We start from the raw sequence: 20734 nt of genomic DNA, 5'->3' as shown, positions 1-20734 counted from the left end.
GGTGCAGCAGGTAACCAGGAAGGCTAATGGAATGTTGGCCCTTATTTAAAGAGGGTTGAAGTATATGAGTAGTGAAGTCTTAGTGCAGCTGATGGTGGGACCACATCCGGAGTAGTGTGAGCAGTTTTTGTCCCTTTATTTAAGAAAAGATATTGTTTCATTGGAAGAAGTTCAGAGGAAATAGATAATGATGATCCCTGGTATGGAGGAATTGTCTTCTGAGCAAAGGTTAGGACTCTCTTTAAGGAGCTTGACAGGGTAAATGCTGAGAGGATGTTTTCCCATATGGGAGAATCTTGGACCAGAGGGCATACTGATGAATGGAAGGGTACCAATTTAAGACTGAGATGAGAAAGTACTCCTTGTCACAGAGAGCTGTGGGGGCAGAGTTCTAATGTATTCTTCAGATTTCTGAAGAAGGGTCTAGACCCGAAACGTCAGCTTTCCTGCTCCTCTGATTCTGCTTGGCCTGCTGTGTTCATCCAGCTCTACACCTTGTTATCTCTTAACTATTTTGATTCCATTTTCCAGCACTTGGCCCATAGCCTTGTATGCACTGGCATTGTAAGTGTACATCTATATATTAGTTAAATGTTATGAGGATTCCTGCCTTTATCATGCTTTCAGGCAGTGAGTTCCAGACAATATTTTCCTCGTATTCTCTATAAGCTTCCTGCACCTTCTCTTAAATCTGTGCCCTAGTCGTTGATCCTTCCACCAAAGGAAAAAATCTCTTCCTGTCGACCGTATATGCCCCCATAATTTTATATGTCTCAGTTGTCTCCCCCCACCAGTCTCCTCTGTTCTAAGGAAAACAACCCGAGTCTATCTAATCTCTCTTCATAGCTAAAACTATCCAGTCCAGACATGTAGGCCAAATGAGTTTTGGATGGCAGATCACCTTTCCGGAAGCACATGAGACGGCCTGATATTTTTCCTTTTAACAATTAATGATAGCTTCAGAATTACCATTATATCGACTAGTTTTCAGATACTATTAACTGAATTTATATTCCTCTGGTGGAGTATTGTAATTGCGAACCCATGTCCCCAGAGCAATAGTGCTGGTCCTCTGGATTCTAGAACAGTGCCATTACAACTATGCTTTGTCTCCCACATAGCACACGCTTTGTTCTCTAGCTACCAACTTCCTCACTCTCCCTGGTCACAGTCGGAGTCTCAATAAGTATTTTCACAATCTTGCCATCCTAGTTGACCCTGAAATGATATTTAACACATCAACTCCATCACAAAAAAAGACCTAATTCCATCTCTGCAATATCACCTGTCTGTATCACTGCCTCAGCCAATCTTTTGCAGAAACTTTCAAGTCTATGTTCCCCCTGGATTTGATTATTCTAACTTTCTCCCAGCAGCCATATGATTTCTTTAACAATTTTAAACTCATTCAAATATTTCACCCATCAAACCTATATACACTCTATATCACCTTGGTTTTAAACTTATGATCCTTTATTTTAAAATCCTTTCTTGGTTTTGCCCATTGCCATCTCTGTAATCTCTGGCCCTAAAATATTCTGAGATGCCTGCATTCTTACTATTCTGACCTCCTGCACATAACCTGTTTCAGTTGCTCCATATTTAGTGGCCATGCTTTCAGATGCCTTGACCTCTGGAATTCCTTCACTAATCTGTGGAAACCCCTCTTCAGTCTTTGAGATATACAGCCTACATATCTAGTATCACAATTGCACTGAAATTCATGTACCGCATTTCTTGTTTGTGTGGTAAGCCAGACGATCTCAAGATCTAGATAGTCAGAAGATGGTCAGAATGGCCATTTAGCCCAAAGTTCCTTGGAACAGCCCTTTGTCCTTGGCATTCAAAGGCCTGGACTGGTCTGGACCATGTTGCAAGTGAAGACAATGAATGATAAAAGCAAAACATCTCCGATTTAGGCTCATTATTCCTGTCGATCAAGCTCAGCATGGAGGAGACTGGGCCCAACATAGACCTCAAGTGAGCCTTTACTTACTTTTCCAGGGCAAGCACTGGACCTGACATCACAATTGGAGGCTGCTTCATAAGCAGAGGTAACATCAGCAAGGTAGGCCAAGCAGCAAAAAATGGCACCTGAGGATCAACAATTTCGTTGTTGATTGGATCTGGTGCTGGCAGTAGCTAAGCGGTGGCAGAGGGCATCACAGTGACATCGATGAGGTGGGCCCAGCAGTGAGAGATGTGACTCCGACTTTGGTTGGTCCAGCGCAGGTGACAGCGAGGCGGTGGCAGAAGAACATTGGCTCAATAGCGAAAGATAGCGCCTGACAATCAGCAACTTAGATGTTGGTTGGGTCTGTTGTAGAGAACAGTGAAGCAGTGGAGGAGGGATGGCGGTTCAGGCATCATTGATCGTGATAAGCTGATTCAGGACTGATGGACTGTCTTTAAGCTACATATTTATTTTATTCCTTATTCTTAAATAATAAAACATGGCACCAAATCATGGTGACAAATGAAAACTTTTCACTTTTTTTTGTATTACTGTAAAATACATGTGACAATAAAATAAAATCATTCATCTTTATTAGCTTGACAACAGTATCCTGTTAGTAGTCAACACTGCTGGTGTTGCTCCTGCATGGCAGCATAAAACAGCTAGCTTTAGTGGTTGGTCAAATTTTTGAGACATCTTACCTTCCCAGTAATCTGAAGTAGGATAAGCACTTTTCAGAACTAAATGTGATAGCCTTAGAGTTTGCATGCTACATATATGTCTTTTAGGATCACAGTTTGGTGCATTCGCATGTCCTATTTTTCCCACCCCTGGATATTAACCTTGATAATAACATGTGACAGGGCCCCTGTGGTATGATAAGCTATTGCAACAAGTTTTTATTTCTAGTTTTTGGGTTTCAATGTCAGTTGAGGCACTACGGCTGAAAGAGGGTGAGAAAATCACCCTGATTGTTATTGCGACTGATTAATCATCTGCAATCGCAATATCTGTTTGTTGATGTTAGTTGGGATATGATTCACGTTTCCTGTGGTGTCCTTTGTTTTTTAGCTGAATGCACCACTGACGTTCATTGGCTAGACTTAGACATGTAGGATGGTCATAAGCAAAAGGTCCTACAGGCATGTCTGCAAAAGTGAAGGTACATTTCTGTAAGGGTCAGAATCCAAAGGAGGAGAAAAGTATTAGGGATATGGTGGCTGGGTAAGAGAAACAGCATAAAATCACTTATGTAAGCTGAAAGATAAGTATGTCATTTAATAATACTTTTTCAGTTGAACAGGTGTTCCACTGAAATGTCCCAGTGGATCCAAGTCTGGATTCTGGTCAATAAATGGAAAATAATCTGTAAGGTTTATTGGAAGTGTCATCATCTCCTGAGGTATAACTATGTTATAAAGAAATAACCACAGAGAGTGCTTAGCAATGAAAGTTGAAAGCAAGTAATTCAGTGAAATGAGGTCCCTGGGGTTTAGAGATAAGATTAAGACACAAGTGCTTGTCAGCTTCTTTTATCAGCTGCACTGCTCAGCCCAGATGGTGTTCAGTGCTGCAGTGTTTGTCTCCCAGAGGAGCAATGAGTAACTGCCACACATACTGCAGGTCCCATCTTATCACTGCACTATTTAGTAGCTGTCTTTGTCTTCAGCTTCATAAGCACTCTTCCATGAAGGTCTCATTGAACTAGGTCAGAAGTAGGTTTTCATCTGACAGCTAGCTGTATTTTGAACATCCTGTTCAAAGCGCAAAGTTAGGGGAGGGGAGTGCGGGTACACAATTAATTTGAACATATTGAAAATTACAATCCTAACATTGTATTTCTATATTGGTATACACATAGTGTCTATTTTCCTATTGCATAGCATGAATGTTGATATGTAAGTTGAAATTTGCAGTCTCAAAAAATCTTCCAAAAAGTGGTTGACTTGCACTCCCAATATAAAACTGGTGGGTATTAGGACTTGTGACACAATAGTAGTGTCCCTCCATCTGAGTCAAAAGACTCAGGTTCAGTTCTCACCTGCTCCAGAGGTATGTAATGATGTGTCTGAATAGGTTAATTAAAAATATGTAGGATGTGTCCCATTCCTCTGGTACAATGGCAGTATATCATCATATTAAAGGTTCGTGTGGTGCAGTGGTAGTGTCCCTACCTCTGAACCAGGAGACCTCTGGGTTCAAGTTTCACCTGCTCCAGAGATGTATAATAACATCTCTGAACACATTGATGAGAAAATATAAAACTGGTGGGCGTGGGTGGTCACTGTTTTGATATAGAAACATAGAAAATAGGTGCAGGAGTAGGCCATTTGGCCCTTCAAGCTACCACCACCATTCAATACAATCATAGTTGATCATACAATTTCAGTATCTCATTCCTGTCCTCTCACCATATCCCTTGATCGCTTTAGCCATTAGGGCCACGTGTAGCTCCCTCTTGAATATATCTAATGAACTGGCTCCCAACAGCTTCCTGTGGAGAGAATTCCACAGGTTCACAACTCTTGAATGAAGAAATTCTTCCTCATCTCAGTCCTGAATGGCTTACCCCTTATTTTTAGACTGTGACCTCTTGTTCTGGACTTCCCCAACGTTGGGAACGTTCCTCCTACATCTAGCCTGTCCAGTCCCATCAGGATTTTATATGTTGCTCTGAGATTTTATTTTATTCATTTGTGGGATGTGGGCGTCGTTGGCTGGCCAGCATTTCTTGCCCATCCCCAGTTGCCCTTGAGAAGGTGGTGGTGAGCTGCCTTTTAGAACCACTGCAGTCCTCCTGCTGTGGGTTGACCGATAATGCTATTAGGGAGGGAATTCCAGGTTTTTGACCCAGCGACAGTGAAGGAACGATGATATATTTCCAAGTCAGGATGGTGAGTGACTTGGAGAGGAACTTGAAGGTGATGGTGTTCCCATACATCTGCTGTCCTTGTCCTTCTAGATGGAAGTGGTCGTGGGTTTGGAAGGTATTCACCCCTCATTCTTCTAAATTCCAGCGAGTACAAGCCCAGTCAATCCAGTCTTTCCTCTTATAACAGTCCTGCCATCCTGAGAATCAGTCTAATGAACATTCGTTAGACTCTCTCAATAGCAAGAATGTCCTTCCCCAGACTGGGAGACCAAAACTGCACACAATACTCAAGGTATAGCCTCACCAAGGTCCTGTATAACTGCAGCAAGAGAACCTTATTCCAATACTCAAATCCTCTCATTATGAAGGAGAGCACGCCATTAGTTTTCCTCACTGCCTGCTACACTTGCGTGCCAACCTTCAGCGAGTATTCCACCATGACACCTAGGTCTCGTTGCACCTCACCTTTTCCTGAACTGCCTCCATTCAGATAATAATCTGCCTTCCTGTTTTTGTGACCAAAATGGATAAGCACATATTGATATTATCTATATTATATTGCATTTGCCAAGTATTTGCCCACTCAGCCAGTCTTTCCAAGTCACCCTGCAGCCTCTTAGTATCCTCCTCACAGCACACACTGCCACCCAGCTTAGTGTCATCTGCAAATTTGAAGATGTGGCATTCAATTCCTTCATCCAATCATTAATGTATATTGAGAACAGCTGACGTCCAAGCAGTGAGCCCTGCAGCACTTCACTCGTTACTGCTTGTCACTCTGCAAAGGACCCATTTATTCCATCTCTCTGTGTCCTGTCTGCCAACCAGTTCTCTATCCATGTCAATATATTACCATCTGTTTCTGATGTAAAGAGTGGGAATCTCTTAAACTTTTCTATACTTTGCAGCACAGCCCATACTACCCTGTTTGATCCCTTATGCTCAGTTTTAAAGTACTAAGAAGCGAAACATGCATTTGAGGCAATAAAAATTAAGTTTGTGTGTATATCAGTAATGGTGGAAAAGGGAAGTCAGCTTCTCTACAGGATATACACAAAAATATTATTTTTGGTACTGGGAAAGTAGTGTCGTCAATTGGCAATTTCTGGTAAATTAAGTTACATACTAAATGTGTAATCTTTGTCTCATTGAGTTGACTTTGATCTTTGAGTGTGATGCAGGATTGATTCTTCCTGTTCTGGGTTGGAATGCAGAATATATTTGTATATCATTGATAATGTAATCAGTGATATACATTGCCAACAGTTGAGGTCCAAGTATTGATCCAAATGGCACCCTGTGGTAGTCATAGCCTGCCAACAAATTTATTCCTGATTTATGTTTTCTGTCTGTTAGCTAATTCTTAATTCATGTCAATACATTACCTCCTATACCACGTGCTTCAATTTTTCTAACCAGCCTTCTGTTGGAAATTTTATAAAAGTATTCTGAAAACCTATGTATGCTATATCTATCAAATTCTCTTTTATCGAATTTTTAGTAACATCTTGAAAAACTCCAAATGCATCATCTCTATTTTCCATTTGCATATGTATTCTAACTCAGCCCAATCAGACCATTTGTGTTATCCAAGTGGCTGTCACATTCTTAGTAGATTCTAACATTTTCCTTACTGCTGATATAAGGCTAACATGTCTTTATTGGTCGGGGAATTGAGTACAAGAGTCATAATGTAATGTTTCAGCTTTATAAGACTTTGGTTAGGCCACACTTAGAGTATTGTGTTCAGTTCTGGTCACCACATTACAGGAAGGATGTGGACCCTTTGGAGAGGATGCAGAAGACGTTTACCAGGATGCTGTCTGGATTAGAGGGTATGAGCTATAAGGAGAGGCTGGAAAAGCTCGGGTTGTTTTCTTTTGAGTGGCAGACGCTGAGGGGAGACTTGATACAAGTCTATAAAATTATGAGATACATGGATATGCTTGAAGGTCAGAATCATTTTCCCAGAGTTGAAATGTCTAATATTAGGGGGCATGCATTTAAGGTGTGAGGGGGAAGTTCAAAGGAGATGTGAGGTGCAAGTTTTTTACACAGACAATGATAGGTTTCTGGACTGCACTGCCAGGGGTGGTGGTGGAGGCAGATACAATAAAGGCGTTTAAGAGACTTTGAGATAAGAACAAGAATATGCAAGGAATGAACAGGTATGGACCAAGGTCAGGCAGAAAGGATTAGTTTCATTTGGCACCATGTTTAACACAACATCTTAGCCGAAGGGCCCGTTCCTGTGCTGTACAGACTGTGTTCTATGTTCTATGTCTGTCGCTCCCTTCTTAAATAGTGGGGTAACATTTGCCCCCTTCCAATCTGGAGGAATAATTCCAGAATCTATAGAATTTTGGAAGATAATCACCAATGCACCAGCTCTCTTTATAGCCATCTCCTTCGACACTCTGGGTTGTAGAATATCAGGCCATGGAGATTTATCAAGTTTCAGCCTCATTAATTTCTCTAGTAGAATCTTCTTACTAATACTAATTTTCTTCAATTCCTCAGTCTCCCCGGCTACTTGGATCTCCATTTATAGGAGATTTCTTGTATCTTCCCCAGTGAAAACTGATCTAAAGTAATCATTTAACATCTGTGTCATTTCTGGATTCCCCATTATAAATTCTCCTGAATCAGCTTGCATTCGTTGAAGCCAAACATTTCCTTTTAATGTGTTTATAGAAAGTTTTACAGTCTGTTTTTATGTTTTTTTTGCTAGACTACATTCACATTCTATTCTCACTTTCCTTAAAAGTTTCTCGTTCCCAATTTGCTGCATTCTAAAACCCTCCCAGCCAGATTCTGGCAAATTTATAAGCATTGTATTTTAATCTTATCCAATCCTGAACTTTTTTTGTTAGACACAGTTAACTAATCATTTTTGAGTTTTTCGACCTTAAAGGAACATATCATTGCTTAAGTCATGCAATAGTTCTTTAAAGTATATCCATTACCCATGTATAGTCATGCCTTTTAATGTATTTTCCCAATCTGTCTCAGCCAATTTGTACTTCATACCTTCATAATTCCCTTTGTTCAAATTTAATACCCAATCTTCAGATTGAACTACCTGATTTTCAAAGATAATGTAAAATTCTATCATAGTGTGGTTACATTCTATCATACTGAGATCATTTCATAGAATCCCTACTGTATGGAAGCAGGCCATTCAGCCCATCGAGTCCACACTGACCTCCGAAGAGCATCTCACTCATACATAATCCATCCTTGTAACCCCGCATTTCCATGGCTAATCCACCTAGCACATCCCTGGACAGTATGGGCAACTTAGCATGGCCAATACACCTAACTGTTTTGGACTGTGGGAGAAAACCGAACACCCAGAGGAATCCCATGCAGACGCAGGGAAAATGTGCAAACTTCACACAGATGCCGAAGGGTGGAATCAAATCCAGGTCCCTGGTGCTGTGACACAGCAGCACTAACAACTGAGCTACCATGTTGCCATTTGTTGTCCATCCTTAATTCCCCTTGTAAACGAAATAGTGAGCTGCCTTCTTCAATCACTGTACTTTATCTGGTATTGATAAACTTATAGTGCAGTTATAATGGGGAACTTGCAGGGGTGTAATTTTACTTTGCTATGTTGTCTTCTGAATGCCTCGTAATCAACATTTCTCTAAACTATTAATTTGGTTTCGCATCCCACTTTGCTTCTTTCTGTTTTACAAATATGTCATAATCTGCAGTGTTCAATTCGCAGTGCAGTCCCAATTTTATTGCAGTTTTATCCTTAATCCCTCCCAGCACATGGTGGCTTTCAGCTCCTTTGTTTTCTTATGAACACAGTTAACGTTTACACTCCGTCTGCCAACCCGTGGGTGGGATGGCATGCAGGGCGTGGTGCTGCTGTGAGAAGCGAGCTGCCAACCATTCAATTGGCTAGCAGCTTGCAGAAGTAGGACTTAAGCGGGGACAGATGTCCCACCCTAACTAATTAAAGACTCAATAGCCTTAAGCAGGCAGCAGGGTGAACTGACCATGCATATTTATCTCAATTTTATTATCTTTTATCTGTTTTTTTACAATTGCTATTTGCATTCTTAGAAAGCATCTTTAATAGTTTTAGCTTATCCCTGATGTAATCCTATGCGCTAAAACTCTGTTGCTATTGTTAAACCTGTTGTAAGTGGAATTTTCCTGGACACTGCGCAGACTCGTGTTGTATCCCTAGGACAGCCTGTGCTACAGGCTCCAGTCTGAGTGGCTCACGTAGTGTTCTTCGGTAATATTATGGAAGATATCACAGTGCCATGTAGGTAGTGGTCTGTGTCTGCTATCGTGCCACCAACTTAGTCCGCACATCACAGCTTGAAGTTATGTTACACAAACATTTTTTCCCATGTATCCGTCCTCTAAAAGACACTTTTACCCAAGTTATTATCTGACAAACGACTTTTCCTTTCAGACTTGCACATTTCTCCCGATCTAAACTCTTCCCCCTTTCTTATTTGTTTAATGCCTATTTATCATCCTAATTATTCATAGAATTATAAAAGCATAGAGTCATATAGTACAGAAGAGGCGTGTCAGCCCATCAAGTTTGTACTTCCAAAGCTACAGTAAATCTGGTCAGTACAGTCAATGCTGGAGGAACACAGCAGCTCAGGTAGCATCAGGGGAGCAGGAGAGTCAACATTTCGGGTCTGGATCCTTCATTAGGACTCCTGATCATTAGGACACACAGTAAATCTACACTAGTCCCACAGCCTTGAATGTTATGACAGTTCCAGTTCAACATTCAATTTACCAGTCATTGGCCCTGCTTTAAGTGGATTATTTGCTGCAAATTTCTACATATACACTTCTTCTAAGTATTATATTGGGGAGAAAGAATTAGGTGAGAGATCAGGAACATCATCTCTGCCTTATTAACGCAGACGTACTGGTGCTGAGTGAATCATACCCTGTGGTTTGATATCTCAGTTATTATGTTACACGCTGTGCTCCCGAAACTACCTCCAGTGGTTCCTCTCTCCTTGTGAAAGAAGAAACAAATTAAAAAAATCAAAAATATAGACCTGAAAAAAAACATGATTTGCAAGGGATGACAAACAAGCGAATGCAAACATGGAATAGAATAAAGATGCAAAGAAGTGGTAGTATCATGAAAAACAGGACTGTATAAAGAGAGAAAACAAAATTGGATTAGAATTCCAAACATTCAATTATACTGTATTTTCAAAATCATGACAACCTTTTGATTCTCAAAGAAAACATGAATATTTTGTTGTAGTTTCAATTACTTTCTGAGGTTTGAATTTTTGATGACATTTGTTATTTGCACCAAATGCAGAATGGGACTTTTAGCACCCAGTGAAGTTCAAGTGTTTAGGAGAATTATGTCATGTACAAGCAGAATTTAAAATAAGATTCAGGAATATCTGCCACATGTGAATATTTCATCATTGTCTTGCTCACCAACAAGAGGCTTTGACCAATTGTATCTTCAGAATAACTTCTTATTCTCTGCATTATTTAGAAAAAAAGCGAACACCTCAAATTTTAATGTAAGAAGATGAACAGAATAAAGATGTAAGCTTAGTCTAGTATCAGAGAAAATAAGAATATTAGCACAATAGCTTTAATCATGTATGAAATGGACTGCGAAATTCAACATAGCCATTGGCCTCATGGTTGATGTACAGAAATAAGACTTACGCACACCAAGGTCTAGCACTGACCTTGCAGTAATTATCGTTCCACTCATTTGTATACCATTTGTATCACCTGGAAGCAACTCCAGTGCAACATCAGAATACTAGCACAGCTGGAAATTTAAAGTGCAGCCATTAAATAGCCCTGCTTGCTGATAATTTCAGTAGCAGAGTGGGGAAAAAAGCAGCAAGAATTAAATTTTGGCATCATTAAATGACCATTTAGTAGTTCCAGTAGATGAGATAGGAACAGCAACAGCCACAGAAGCCATTTCCTCTGTAAAATTAAGGCGCCTTTTATATGTAAAAAAACAAAAATATATCTTTTTTGAAAAATCAGGAAAGGTGCTGAAAGCATTGACTGGTAGCAGAAAAGCCCCATGAATCCTCAGGTGGAGGAAACCTCAGAGAAGTTTCATAAGCCATTTTCCTGAGAGACATGAGACCACTGGTCAGCAGGATATGAGGGGAAGCCAAACCAAAACTCAGCAGGTCCAGCTGGTTAACCTCATTACAATCACTACAAGTTCTATGAGTTTTTTTTTAATATTAAGTATGAGTTGTATTACATGGTTAGAATATTTTTTCTCATCTCCCCTTATGACATGAGGTCTCCCCATAGTGGATATTGATGAATGGCTATGTAGGCAAAATGTGTGGTATGAGGGGATATAGAGACTTAGGATCATGAGTCGGCATTGAATGTACCAGGCCATCGGCTGGGTGGGGAGATGAGATGATGTGAACCGCTACAGAGCTATACATTTTCTAAAGCAACTGGGATAATGGGCTGGAGAATTGAGGAGGGGCTACTGCCAATCCTGCCTCAGCACTCACTCACCCAAGTAAGTCATAGTCATAGAGAACTACTGCACAGAAAAAGGCACTAGGTCCAACATGTCCGTGGCGGTTAAAAACAACCACCTAACTATTCTAATCCTATTTTCCAGTACTTTGCCCATTGCCTTGTATACCTTGGTATTGCAAGTACACATCTAAAAACTTCTTAAATATTATGAGGGTTTCTATTTTTACCACGTCTATAGGCAGTGAGTTCCAGATTCCTACCACCCTCTGAATGAAAAAGCTATTCCTCATATCTTCTTTAAATCTAAGCCCCTGATCATTAATCCCTCCATGGAGGGGAAAAGTTCCTTTCATATCTCTGCACTCTGCTTCAAGGTTTGGCAGGCCTAATTATATCTCGCATCCACACCTGGAGTGAACACCAAACAGTTTGAGTGCTTTCTACTGAGGTCCCAATAAATTGTCTCAAAAATCAAAATCTGATCTCAGTACTTGAAGGAAGAGTATTCCTACAGAGCGTTTTCATTCCTATTAATGTGAGCAATTGTATTACCAACCTTTCCAGGCCTGGCTTATTTTTTAAGATTTCATTTCCTTTCTTGCTCACTTTTGCTGTCAATAATAAAGAAAATGTATGCTTCACTGAGAACAGAGAATATCATCTACATATTTTCCCTTTGTAATTGACTAATGATTGACTACTTCAACAGAAGTACTTTTCTTTTGCAAGCTGAAATCTTAATAATTAATTGGCTTCTGAAATTGTTTGACAAGCAGCTATAAAAAGACTAATTTTAAAGAGTGAACATTTCATACAATCTGAATAGAAGGGGATTGTTTAGCCCATTGTGCCTCTGTGCAGGACTTCACAATTTGTCCAATTGCCTTGTCCTTTCACCCTGAAAACCTTCCCTTTTTAAATTTCTATCAGTACTTATATTTGAAAATCAAATGATATTGTCTGAATACAGCAGGCTCAGAGTAGAGAATTAAGGTGCCAGATCCTAGGGCATTCAGTTGTCAATACAGATTTGCCTCTGACTCCTGAGCCAAAATTGACAGTCTATCACACGCATTCCCAATCTATGTACATAACAATGGATAGTGGGGTTGATTTTTAGGACTCCAGTGATTTTTTTTTTCCCTCTGTTTCCGTGTGCCTATCATAAAGAAAGGGAATAACAGAGAGAGAAAAACAATGGGGAGACGATAACAGCAGGAGCCAGGTGATACAAATGGGGAGGTAAACAGGATGAATCATTTATCATGGAATACAATCACAGAATTACAGAAGTGTTATGGCACAGAAGGAGGCCATTTGGCTGATTGTGTCTGCACTGGCGTCATAATTGAGCATCATTACCTAGTGTCAATCTCTTGGATTTTTGCCCATAACCTTGCCCATTATTTTCATCTAAATAATCATTCAGTGCCCTCTTGGATGCCTCAGTTGAACCTGTTTCCACTACACGTCCAGGCAGTGTGTTCCATACCCCAGTCACTCAGAGTGAAAATGTTTTGCCTCATTTCATCTTTGCTTCTTGTACAGATCACTTTAAATCTATGCCCTCGTGTTCTTGCTCCTTTTAAGAGTGGGAACAGCTTTGCCTGATCTAGTCTATCCAGCCCACTCATAATTTTGGAAACCTCTATCAGATCTTCTCTTAGCCTTCTTCTCTTCAAGAGGAACAGTCCCAACTTCTTCAATCTATCCTCATAACTGAAGTCCTCATGCCTAGAGTCATTATTGTAAACCACTTATGCACTCTCTCCAGTGTGTTCCCATCTCCCCATAATGTGGCACTCAGAACTGTACACAGTACTCCAGCTGAGATCTAACAATTGTCTTATACAAATTCAACATTGTTATGTCGGTAATTGGATGTATGTGTGCTGCCCCTTTAAGAGAGCGGATGAGGTGGTGCAACGGTGGCTGTGACGGGAGGCAGTCTAAAAATTGACTGTGGACCTGAGACACCTACAAATAAAGTATTCTTTATTCAAGTTTGCCCTCTGTCTACCTCATGTTCTATGTATGGTTCTAGCGAGCCACAAACAGATCGGCCCATTAGTTGTGTGCGGATGCCAATCTTTTCTGTTGGGAGGAAGGACGTTGCTCAGACTTTGAAAATGACACAGGATTGTGGAGGTAATATTGAGGCAAGCAGTTGTGAGGGATTGGGGCTGCGGTCTACACCAGGGAAGAACGGTACACACCAAGAAGTGAGCCAGTTATGGTAGACTTGAGGGGACTCGGGCTATAGTTGGCAGCTGAAGAGGGGAAGACTCACCTGAGAGCTTACCAAAGTCATCATGGAGAGCAGTTGCAAGGGCTCTCAGGTTGCGGGTGATGCCAGGGAAAAACAGAGTCAGTGAGGGAGAGTTGACATGGAGACCATTCACCAAAGGGTCTCAGGCTGTGAACAACTACTAGACTTGAGTGGTGGGAAAAGTTCCTGCCAGCAGGAAAACAAAATGGCAGGCCAGTTTGGAATGATGGGATAATTTATGATGAGACAGAAGGTTCTTTACACAAAATGTCTTAATGCATACTTAAAGGCAAATAAAGTAGCTGTAGACTTAATGGTACTGCTTTTCTTGAGCTCTGTTGGGAGAAAGACCTTCTAAAAAGACATATCAAGAACTATGCAAAGTTTTGGGGAGTTATTTTGCACGAGAGCCACATTCCAACTTGGAAATATATTGTCTTTCCTTCACTGTCACTGGGTCAAAATCCTGGAATTCCTTCCCTAATGGCATTGTGGGTCAACCCACATTACGTGGACTGCAGAAATTCAAGAAGGAAGCTCACCATCACCTTCTCAAGGGCAACTAGGGACAGGCAATAAATACTGGCCAGCCAGCGATGCCCACATCCCACAAAAGTGAATTTTAAAAATCACCATGGTAGTAGATTCGCTTCAATTATGACCAGAAGGACAGATAGCCACTTCAAGGGGCCCAAGGTGGTGGTCATGAAGTCTGTGTCTGTGAAAGCAATGATAGACTGATGAGATGAAATATTTGCCAAGTTCTGGATCCCAGAACAAGTCATGAGTGACAGTGGTCCACAGTGTGTGGCACAAGAGTTTGAAGAGTATCTGTAAATTCCCAGAGTCAGGCATGTGAGATTGACTCTGTATCACTCTGCCACATGCAATGATCCAGTGATCACTAGAGTCTTTAGTGTTCAACCGCCAGCTGAAAACCATATTTGATTTACTGCGTTCGGAATAGACCAGAGAGGTGGTGGAGCAAAATCAAGAAGCACAGACGGTCAGAAGGGTGCAAAACACAAGGTCAAGGGTATTCCAAACAGGAGAAAGCATGTTAGCCGGGAATGATATATCTGGGGAAAAATGGATCCCAGCAGTGGCTCAATCATGACCATTATCATCTTCAGTGCAGCCTAGGGATGAACTAGTCTGCAGGAGACATGCTGACCAGCTGTTTGCTGCACTTCACCAATGGGAGACGTTCCTCAAATATCAAGCCAGTCCACATGGTGTTGACCGAATCATGTGTCTCCAAGCTAGGGTTGGCCATTCCTAGGGAGAGCCAACAGCAGTATCACAGGGCAGCAACAGCCAATCAAGGAAGGATGTATCTGCTGAACATTAGGAGCTTCCAAAGCCCAGGAGACTGCACTAGAAAAGGTTGCTGATATGAGGAGACTGTCTTCTAGGAATCTCCAGCCTCCTGAGAGACTGATCATGTCAATGTAGACTTCAGAAGTGTCATTTTATTTTCCATGTTTTTACTTGCAACGATTCCTGACAGTGTACATATGTTAGCTACAATGCCAGTTTAATTGTTGGAGGTATACATATTATTAAGGGGAGTATTGAAATAAAGGGGGAGAGGAACAGTGTTATCTATGTAGTTGGATGTGTGCTGCCCCTTTAAGAGAGCAGGTCAGGTAACCTGGAGTCAGGAGCTAGGAGAGGCAGTTAAAAACTAACTGTGGAGCTGAGAGGACACATAATAAAATATTCCCTGTTCAGTTTTACTCTCTGTCTACCTCGTGTTCAGTTGTGGTCTAGTGAATCACAAGCATAATAAATATCACCTCCTTGTTCTTGTAATCCATGCCACTGTTAATAAAATGAAGATACTGTATGCTTTAGTTACTGCTCCTTTGATCTGCCTTGCCATTTTCAAGAAACTGTACACATATACATGGTGGTCCCTCTGCTCCTACACCCCCTTAGAATTGAACTCCCCTTTTTATATTTTCTTTCAACATTCTTCCGAGCAAAATGCGTCACCTCACACTTTAGAAGCTTCCTGATTCTATTATTAAAATTGCATTCACTAGGATTTTTAATGTTATTGTTGGCCAGGTAATAGATGCGAAAGCCTTTAAGCTGATCCTGTAAGGTTAATGCTACATCAGGGAAATCTTTGTCTCAGCAATAATATCAAAATAAAGTTATCAAACAATCAGGCACAGCCTTACAGTACCAACAAAAACATCAAATGCATGATTTTAAATTAAAAATTAAAACTGTTATCATTCTGGCCATGTGTTTCCTTGGTGCTGTCCTTTCTGAATCTTGTTTTTATAACTCAGTGTTTCATATTTTTTTTTCTCGCCAATTTTTTCAGTACTAGTTTTTTCCTTCCTGATTGTTCAAAGTTTGAAATCATGCATTTCCCAGATATCACCATCTGTTTTGGAAGAGGAAACAACTTTGAAATAAATGTCATTTCAAGTGTGACTAAGAGTTTTACTTCTAAAAAATGTCAAATCAAAATATTGATTTCACTGTGTTGTCGGTACAAGCAGGTAAATCTTTGACGTTTTTCATTGCAATGAAACAGGCGGGGGTGTTAGTCAATGAATCTTGTGAGATTTAAATAGATTTTTCTAATGTTCAACAAAGGCAAATTCAGAACATGTAAGCTCTACACTCTTTTACTTGAAGTAATATATTTTATTTTCTGTTTATTACAGCAAGATGGAAGTCCAGACAGGCTAAAAGGTGTGTGTTCAATTTATTCACAGATTTCTGTTTACATTTTCCTGATAAGAAAACTGAAATGTATGTATAGTTATCGTCTTTGCATCTGTCTGCTTTCTGTACTTCTGGAGTAGTTAATTTTAATTTATCATGAAATATTGTGAATGGAATCTCATGAGATTATCTACAAATTAACGGAAATGTTTTACATCAGGCAAACAATTTTCTCGGCTAGTTTGTCACTTTAAATGAAAGATATTGGCTGTAGACAATATGAAAGATTATGCTCATGTTCAGATCTCAGGAATTTCCACTTTAAATGCTACTTTAAATGGTTATTTAACTCATACAATGTCTTGTTTTCCTGAAATGCTGCTTTATGGTGAATGTAGCCTTTTTGTGGAGGGAATGGAGCCAAACAATTCCTAGCTACATTATAGATGCCACAATAAATCATTTGGTTGATCCTTGGCTATTTAGGCTCAAAACATGGTTTTAATGTTCTGAATTGATACACTGCCTTAGAAGTAGCTTCGTACCTGATGCGCATTGAAATGCTGAGGAAATGCGCGTATCCACAAACTTGCACAAGAATTTAAAATTTCCAGTTGGCAGTTTTAGCCTGCCCAGATTGCTTTGTGATTCCGACAACAGTGAGCTCAGATGGCCGGAGCCATGGCTGTTTGCTTTATACTTACCATGGTTTTTACACAAACTGACACAGTCTGGGCAGCACGGTGGCTCAGTGATTAGGACTGCTGCCTCACAGCACCAGGAGCCTGGCTTCAGTTTCACCCTTGGGTGACTGTCTGTGTGGAGTTTGCACATTCTCCCCATGTCTGCGTGGGTTTCTGCCGGGTGCTCTGGTTTCCTCCCACAGTCCAAAAATATACAGGTTAGGTAGATTGGCCATGCTAAATTGCCCATTGTGTCCAGGGTTGTGTAAGTTAGGTGGATTAGACATGGGAAATGCAGGTTTACAGGGAAAGGGTGGGTCTGGGTGGGATGCTCTTCGGCGGGGCAATGTAGACTTGTTGTGCCGAATGGCCTGTTTCCACGCTGTAAGGATCGTTTTACACCAGGGTTACCAACCATTTTTCTTTTGATAGCTGCTTCTGATTAATTAAAAATCTAAAACATAAATGGGAAATATATTCAGTTATTGCAACTGAACTACATATATATATGTATATATATAAATTGAAGTGAAAATTGTCCAGTACCTTTATTTCACTGTGAAACTTGACAATACAAGCTGCCTACCAGAGCTGGGTATCTGTTGTGTATCATAAAATCATACAGTGCAGAAGAGGTCCATCAGCCCATTGAGTCTGCACTGACCCATGAGAAACAGATGACCCTCAACCTAATCCCATTTACCTGCATTTGGCCCATACCCTTGAATGTTATGATGTGCCAAGTGTTCATCCAGGTACTTTTCAAATGATGTAAGGCAATCTGCCTCTACCACCCTCCCCTGCAGTGCATTCCTGACTACCACCATCTAGATAAAAAAAATTGTCCTCCTATCCCTCCTAAATTTTCTGGTTTACCTTGAACCCGTGTCCCCTCATGACTGACTAATGGGAATAGCTACTCCTATCCACTATGTCCATGCCCCTCATAATCTTGTACACTTCAAACAGATTGTCCCTCAGCTTGTCTACTCCAACAAAAGCAACCCAAGCCTATTCAACCTTCCCCATAACTTAAATTTTTCATCACACCAGCATCCCTGGTGAATCTCGTGTGCACCCCATCTATTGCAATCACATCCTTCCTGTAATGTGGCAACCTGAACTGCACACAGTACTCTAGCTGTGGTTTCACTGAAGTTCTATACAATTCCATCGTGACTTACATGTCTCAACTGATAGAGGTTCCATATCCCTTTTCACCACCCTACTAACATGCCCTTCTGCCTTCAGAGATCTATAGACAAACATGCCAAGGTCCCTTTGTTCCACAGAACTTCCTAGTGTCTTTCCATTCATTGACTATTTCATGGTCAAATTACTCCTACCTCACACCTTTCAGGATTGAATTCCATTGCCATTTATCTATCCATTTGACTGTCCTTTTTATATCTTCTTGTTGTCCAAGACACTCAACCTCACTGTTAACCATCCGAACAATATTTGTATCATCCACAAACTTACTAATCCAACCCCCAATACAGTCATCCACGTCATTTGTATAAATGACGAATAATAGAGGACCCAGCACAGAACCCTGTAATATGCACTGGACACGGGCTTCCAACAACTGAGCCAATTTTGAATCCATTTTATCAAATGACCCTTTATCCCATGTGCATTTGCATTCTTGATAAGTCTACTATGTTGGACGTTGTCAAAGGCTTAGCTGAAACCATATAAACTATATCAACTGCAATCCCCTCATCTACATGCCTGATCATCTTCTCAAGAAATGTAATCAAATTTGCATGACCTCTCTCTGACAAAGCCATGCTGACTATACCTGATCAAACTTTGCCTGTCCAAGTGGAGACAGATGCTGTCCTTCAGAATTTTCTCTAATAGTTTCCCTACTGTGAAACTCATTGAAAAGGCAATTCTGATCGAGCCAATTAGATGCTTGTTGATCAGGCGGGTTCAAAATTTAGATTTAATGAAGTTCATATCATAAGATTGACAAAGATAGAGAAAACCAAATTGTGAACTAGCCAGTAAATGGTTGGCTCCATTCCCTCCACAAAATAGGCTGCATTCATCATAAAGCAGCATTTCAGGAAAACAAGACATTGTATGACTTAAATCTTCATTTAAAGTAGTATTTAGAGTGGTAATTCCTGAGATCACTTTCCTTGCTTATGGGAGATGTTGCTGTACTTTTCAGTATCCATGAGACTCCAGAAAATTTGAGGCACATTGCTTTGATTTCAACGGAATGTCATTTTGAAGACCGACAATCTCCATTTCCAAAGCAATACAATCAAGGTTATACAGCTTACTAATTTGTTCAGAAATGTCATTCACATCCACTTTCATGAAAGGGAATGAAGTACTGTAAACATTATGCAGGCCTTCAGCTGCATTAATTCTGTTGCTAAAGTCTTGGCCAAGTCAGGGAAAGAAATCATTGTACCTGTTATTGTCCAAGATCCAACAGTAACTTCATTTTCTAATAGCATTTCCAGTATCTGGACCTGCTGTGCCAGAAGGTTAAGTTTTAGCATGAAAGCTATCACTGCACTAATCATGTCAGCAATTGTCTTCTGTTTCACTTGCAATTTACATTTAGGGCATTCAATGCGTCTGTCATCTTTGTTTCTGACATGAAAGCTATCATTTCTGACAAAAGTGAAAGAAATCAATGCAGTATTTCAGCAAAAGATTTCCATACTTCGGTGACAGTTAATCTAGAAAAGGCTTGAAACTTTGGTGTTTGGCATTTGCAGGAACCAGAGGAACACAAGAACAGGAGTAGGCCATTCAACTTGTTGAGCCTGCTCTGCCATTTGACACTACAATGCCTGATTGGATACTTCAATGCCTTTTATCCACACTATCCTGTTAAGCTTTCTTTTTTATTCATTTATGACATGAGGGTGTCACTCGCTAGGCGAGCATTTATAGCCTATCCCTAAATGCCCAGAGGGCAGTTAAGAGTCAGTTACATTGCAGTGGGTTTGGAGTCACATGTAGGCTGGACCAGCTAAGGATGGCAGTTTCCTTTCCTAAAGGGCATTTGTGAGCCAGACGGCTTTTTCTGACAATTGGCAATGGATTTATAATAAAAACCAAAAGAACTGCAGATGCTGTAAATCAGAAACAAAAATAGAATCTGCTGGAAAAGCTCAGCAGGTCTGGTAGCATCTGTGGAGAGAAATCAGAGTTAACATTTCGGGTCCAGTGACCCTTCCTCAGAGCTGATGGTAGCTAGGAAAATGTTGGTTTATATACAGGACCTAGGGTTGGGGGAGCGGGTAAGGAATAAATAATAGGTGGGGATAGAGCCTAAAGAGAGAGAAGAACAGTTGAACAGACAAAAGAGTGGATGATGATCTGGCTAGGAGGGTGAATGGCTGTTAATAGGGTCTGTTCGCAACTAACAATTGGTGTGTATAATAGCAGTCGAGGAGTTGGGGTAAGGACACAGAAGAGCTCAAGTCTGTAGTTGTTGGAGTCGAAATTGAGCCCCAGAGGGGCAACACCAACTCAATATCAATAATGAACCCCAAGTGGAAAATGAGGTGCTGTTCTTCCAGCTTGCGTTGAACTTCACTGGAGCGGTGGCTGATGTAGGCCAAGGAATAGGGTGATGTGTTGAAGTGGCAGGCAACTGAAAGCTCAGGGTCTTTTTTGCGGATGGAACGTAGGTGTTATGCGAAGCTGTCACTCAGTTTATGCATTGTTTCCCCAATGTAAGCAAGATTAAATCGTGCAAAGTGCAAGTAAAACGACTGAGAAAGGAAGAAGTA

The 20734-nt window shown here is 40.6% G+C and overlaps 1 protein-coding gene across 1 annotated transcript in view; it reads left to right on the top strand.

Annotated features, from left to right (window-relative positions):
* The window catches only part of fstl5 (follistatin-like 5), a 495975-nt gene that overhangs the window by 32818 nt on the left and 442423 nt on the right, over positions 1–20734 (top strand). Inside the window, exon 3 of the mRNA XM_048607644.1 lies at positions 16284–16311. Within this exon, the coding sequence (XP_048463601.1) occupies positions 16284–16311 (28 nt within the window). The remainder of the gene's footprint in view (positions 1–16283; positions 16312–20734) is intronic.

This window comes from Rhincodon typus, chromosome 1 (genome assembly GCF_021869965.1).
Source record: "Rhincodon typus isolate 14 chromosome 1, sRhiTyp1.1, whole genome shotgun sequence".
NCBI classification, from domain to species: domain Eukaryota; kingdom Metazoa; phylum Chordata; class Chondrichthyes; order Orectolobiformes; family Rhincodontidae; genus Rhincodon; species Rhincodon typus.
The sequence above is the reverse complement of the archived record's forward strand: the minus strand, read 5'-3'. Positions and strand labels throughout refer to the sequence as shown.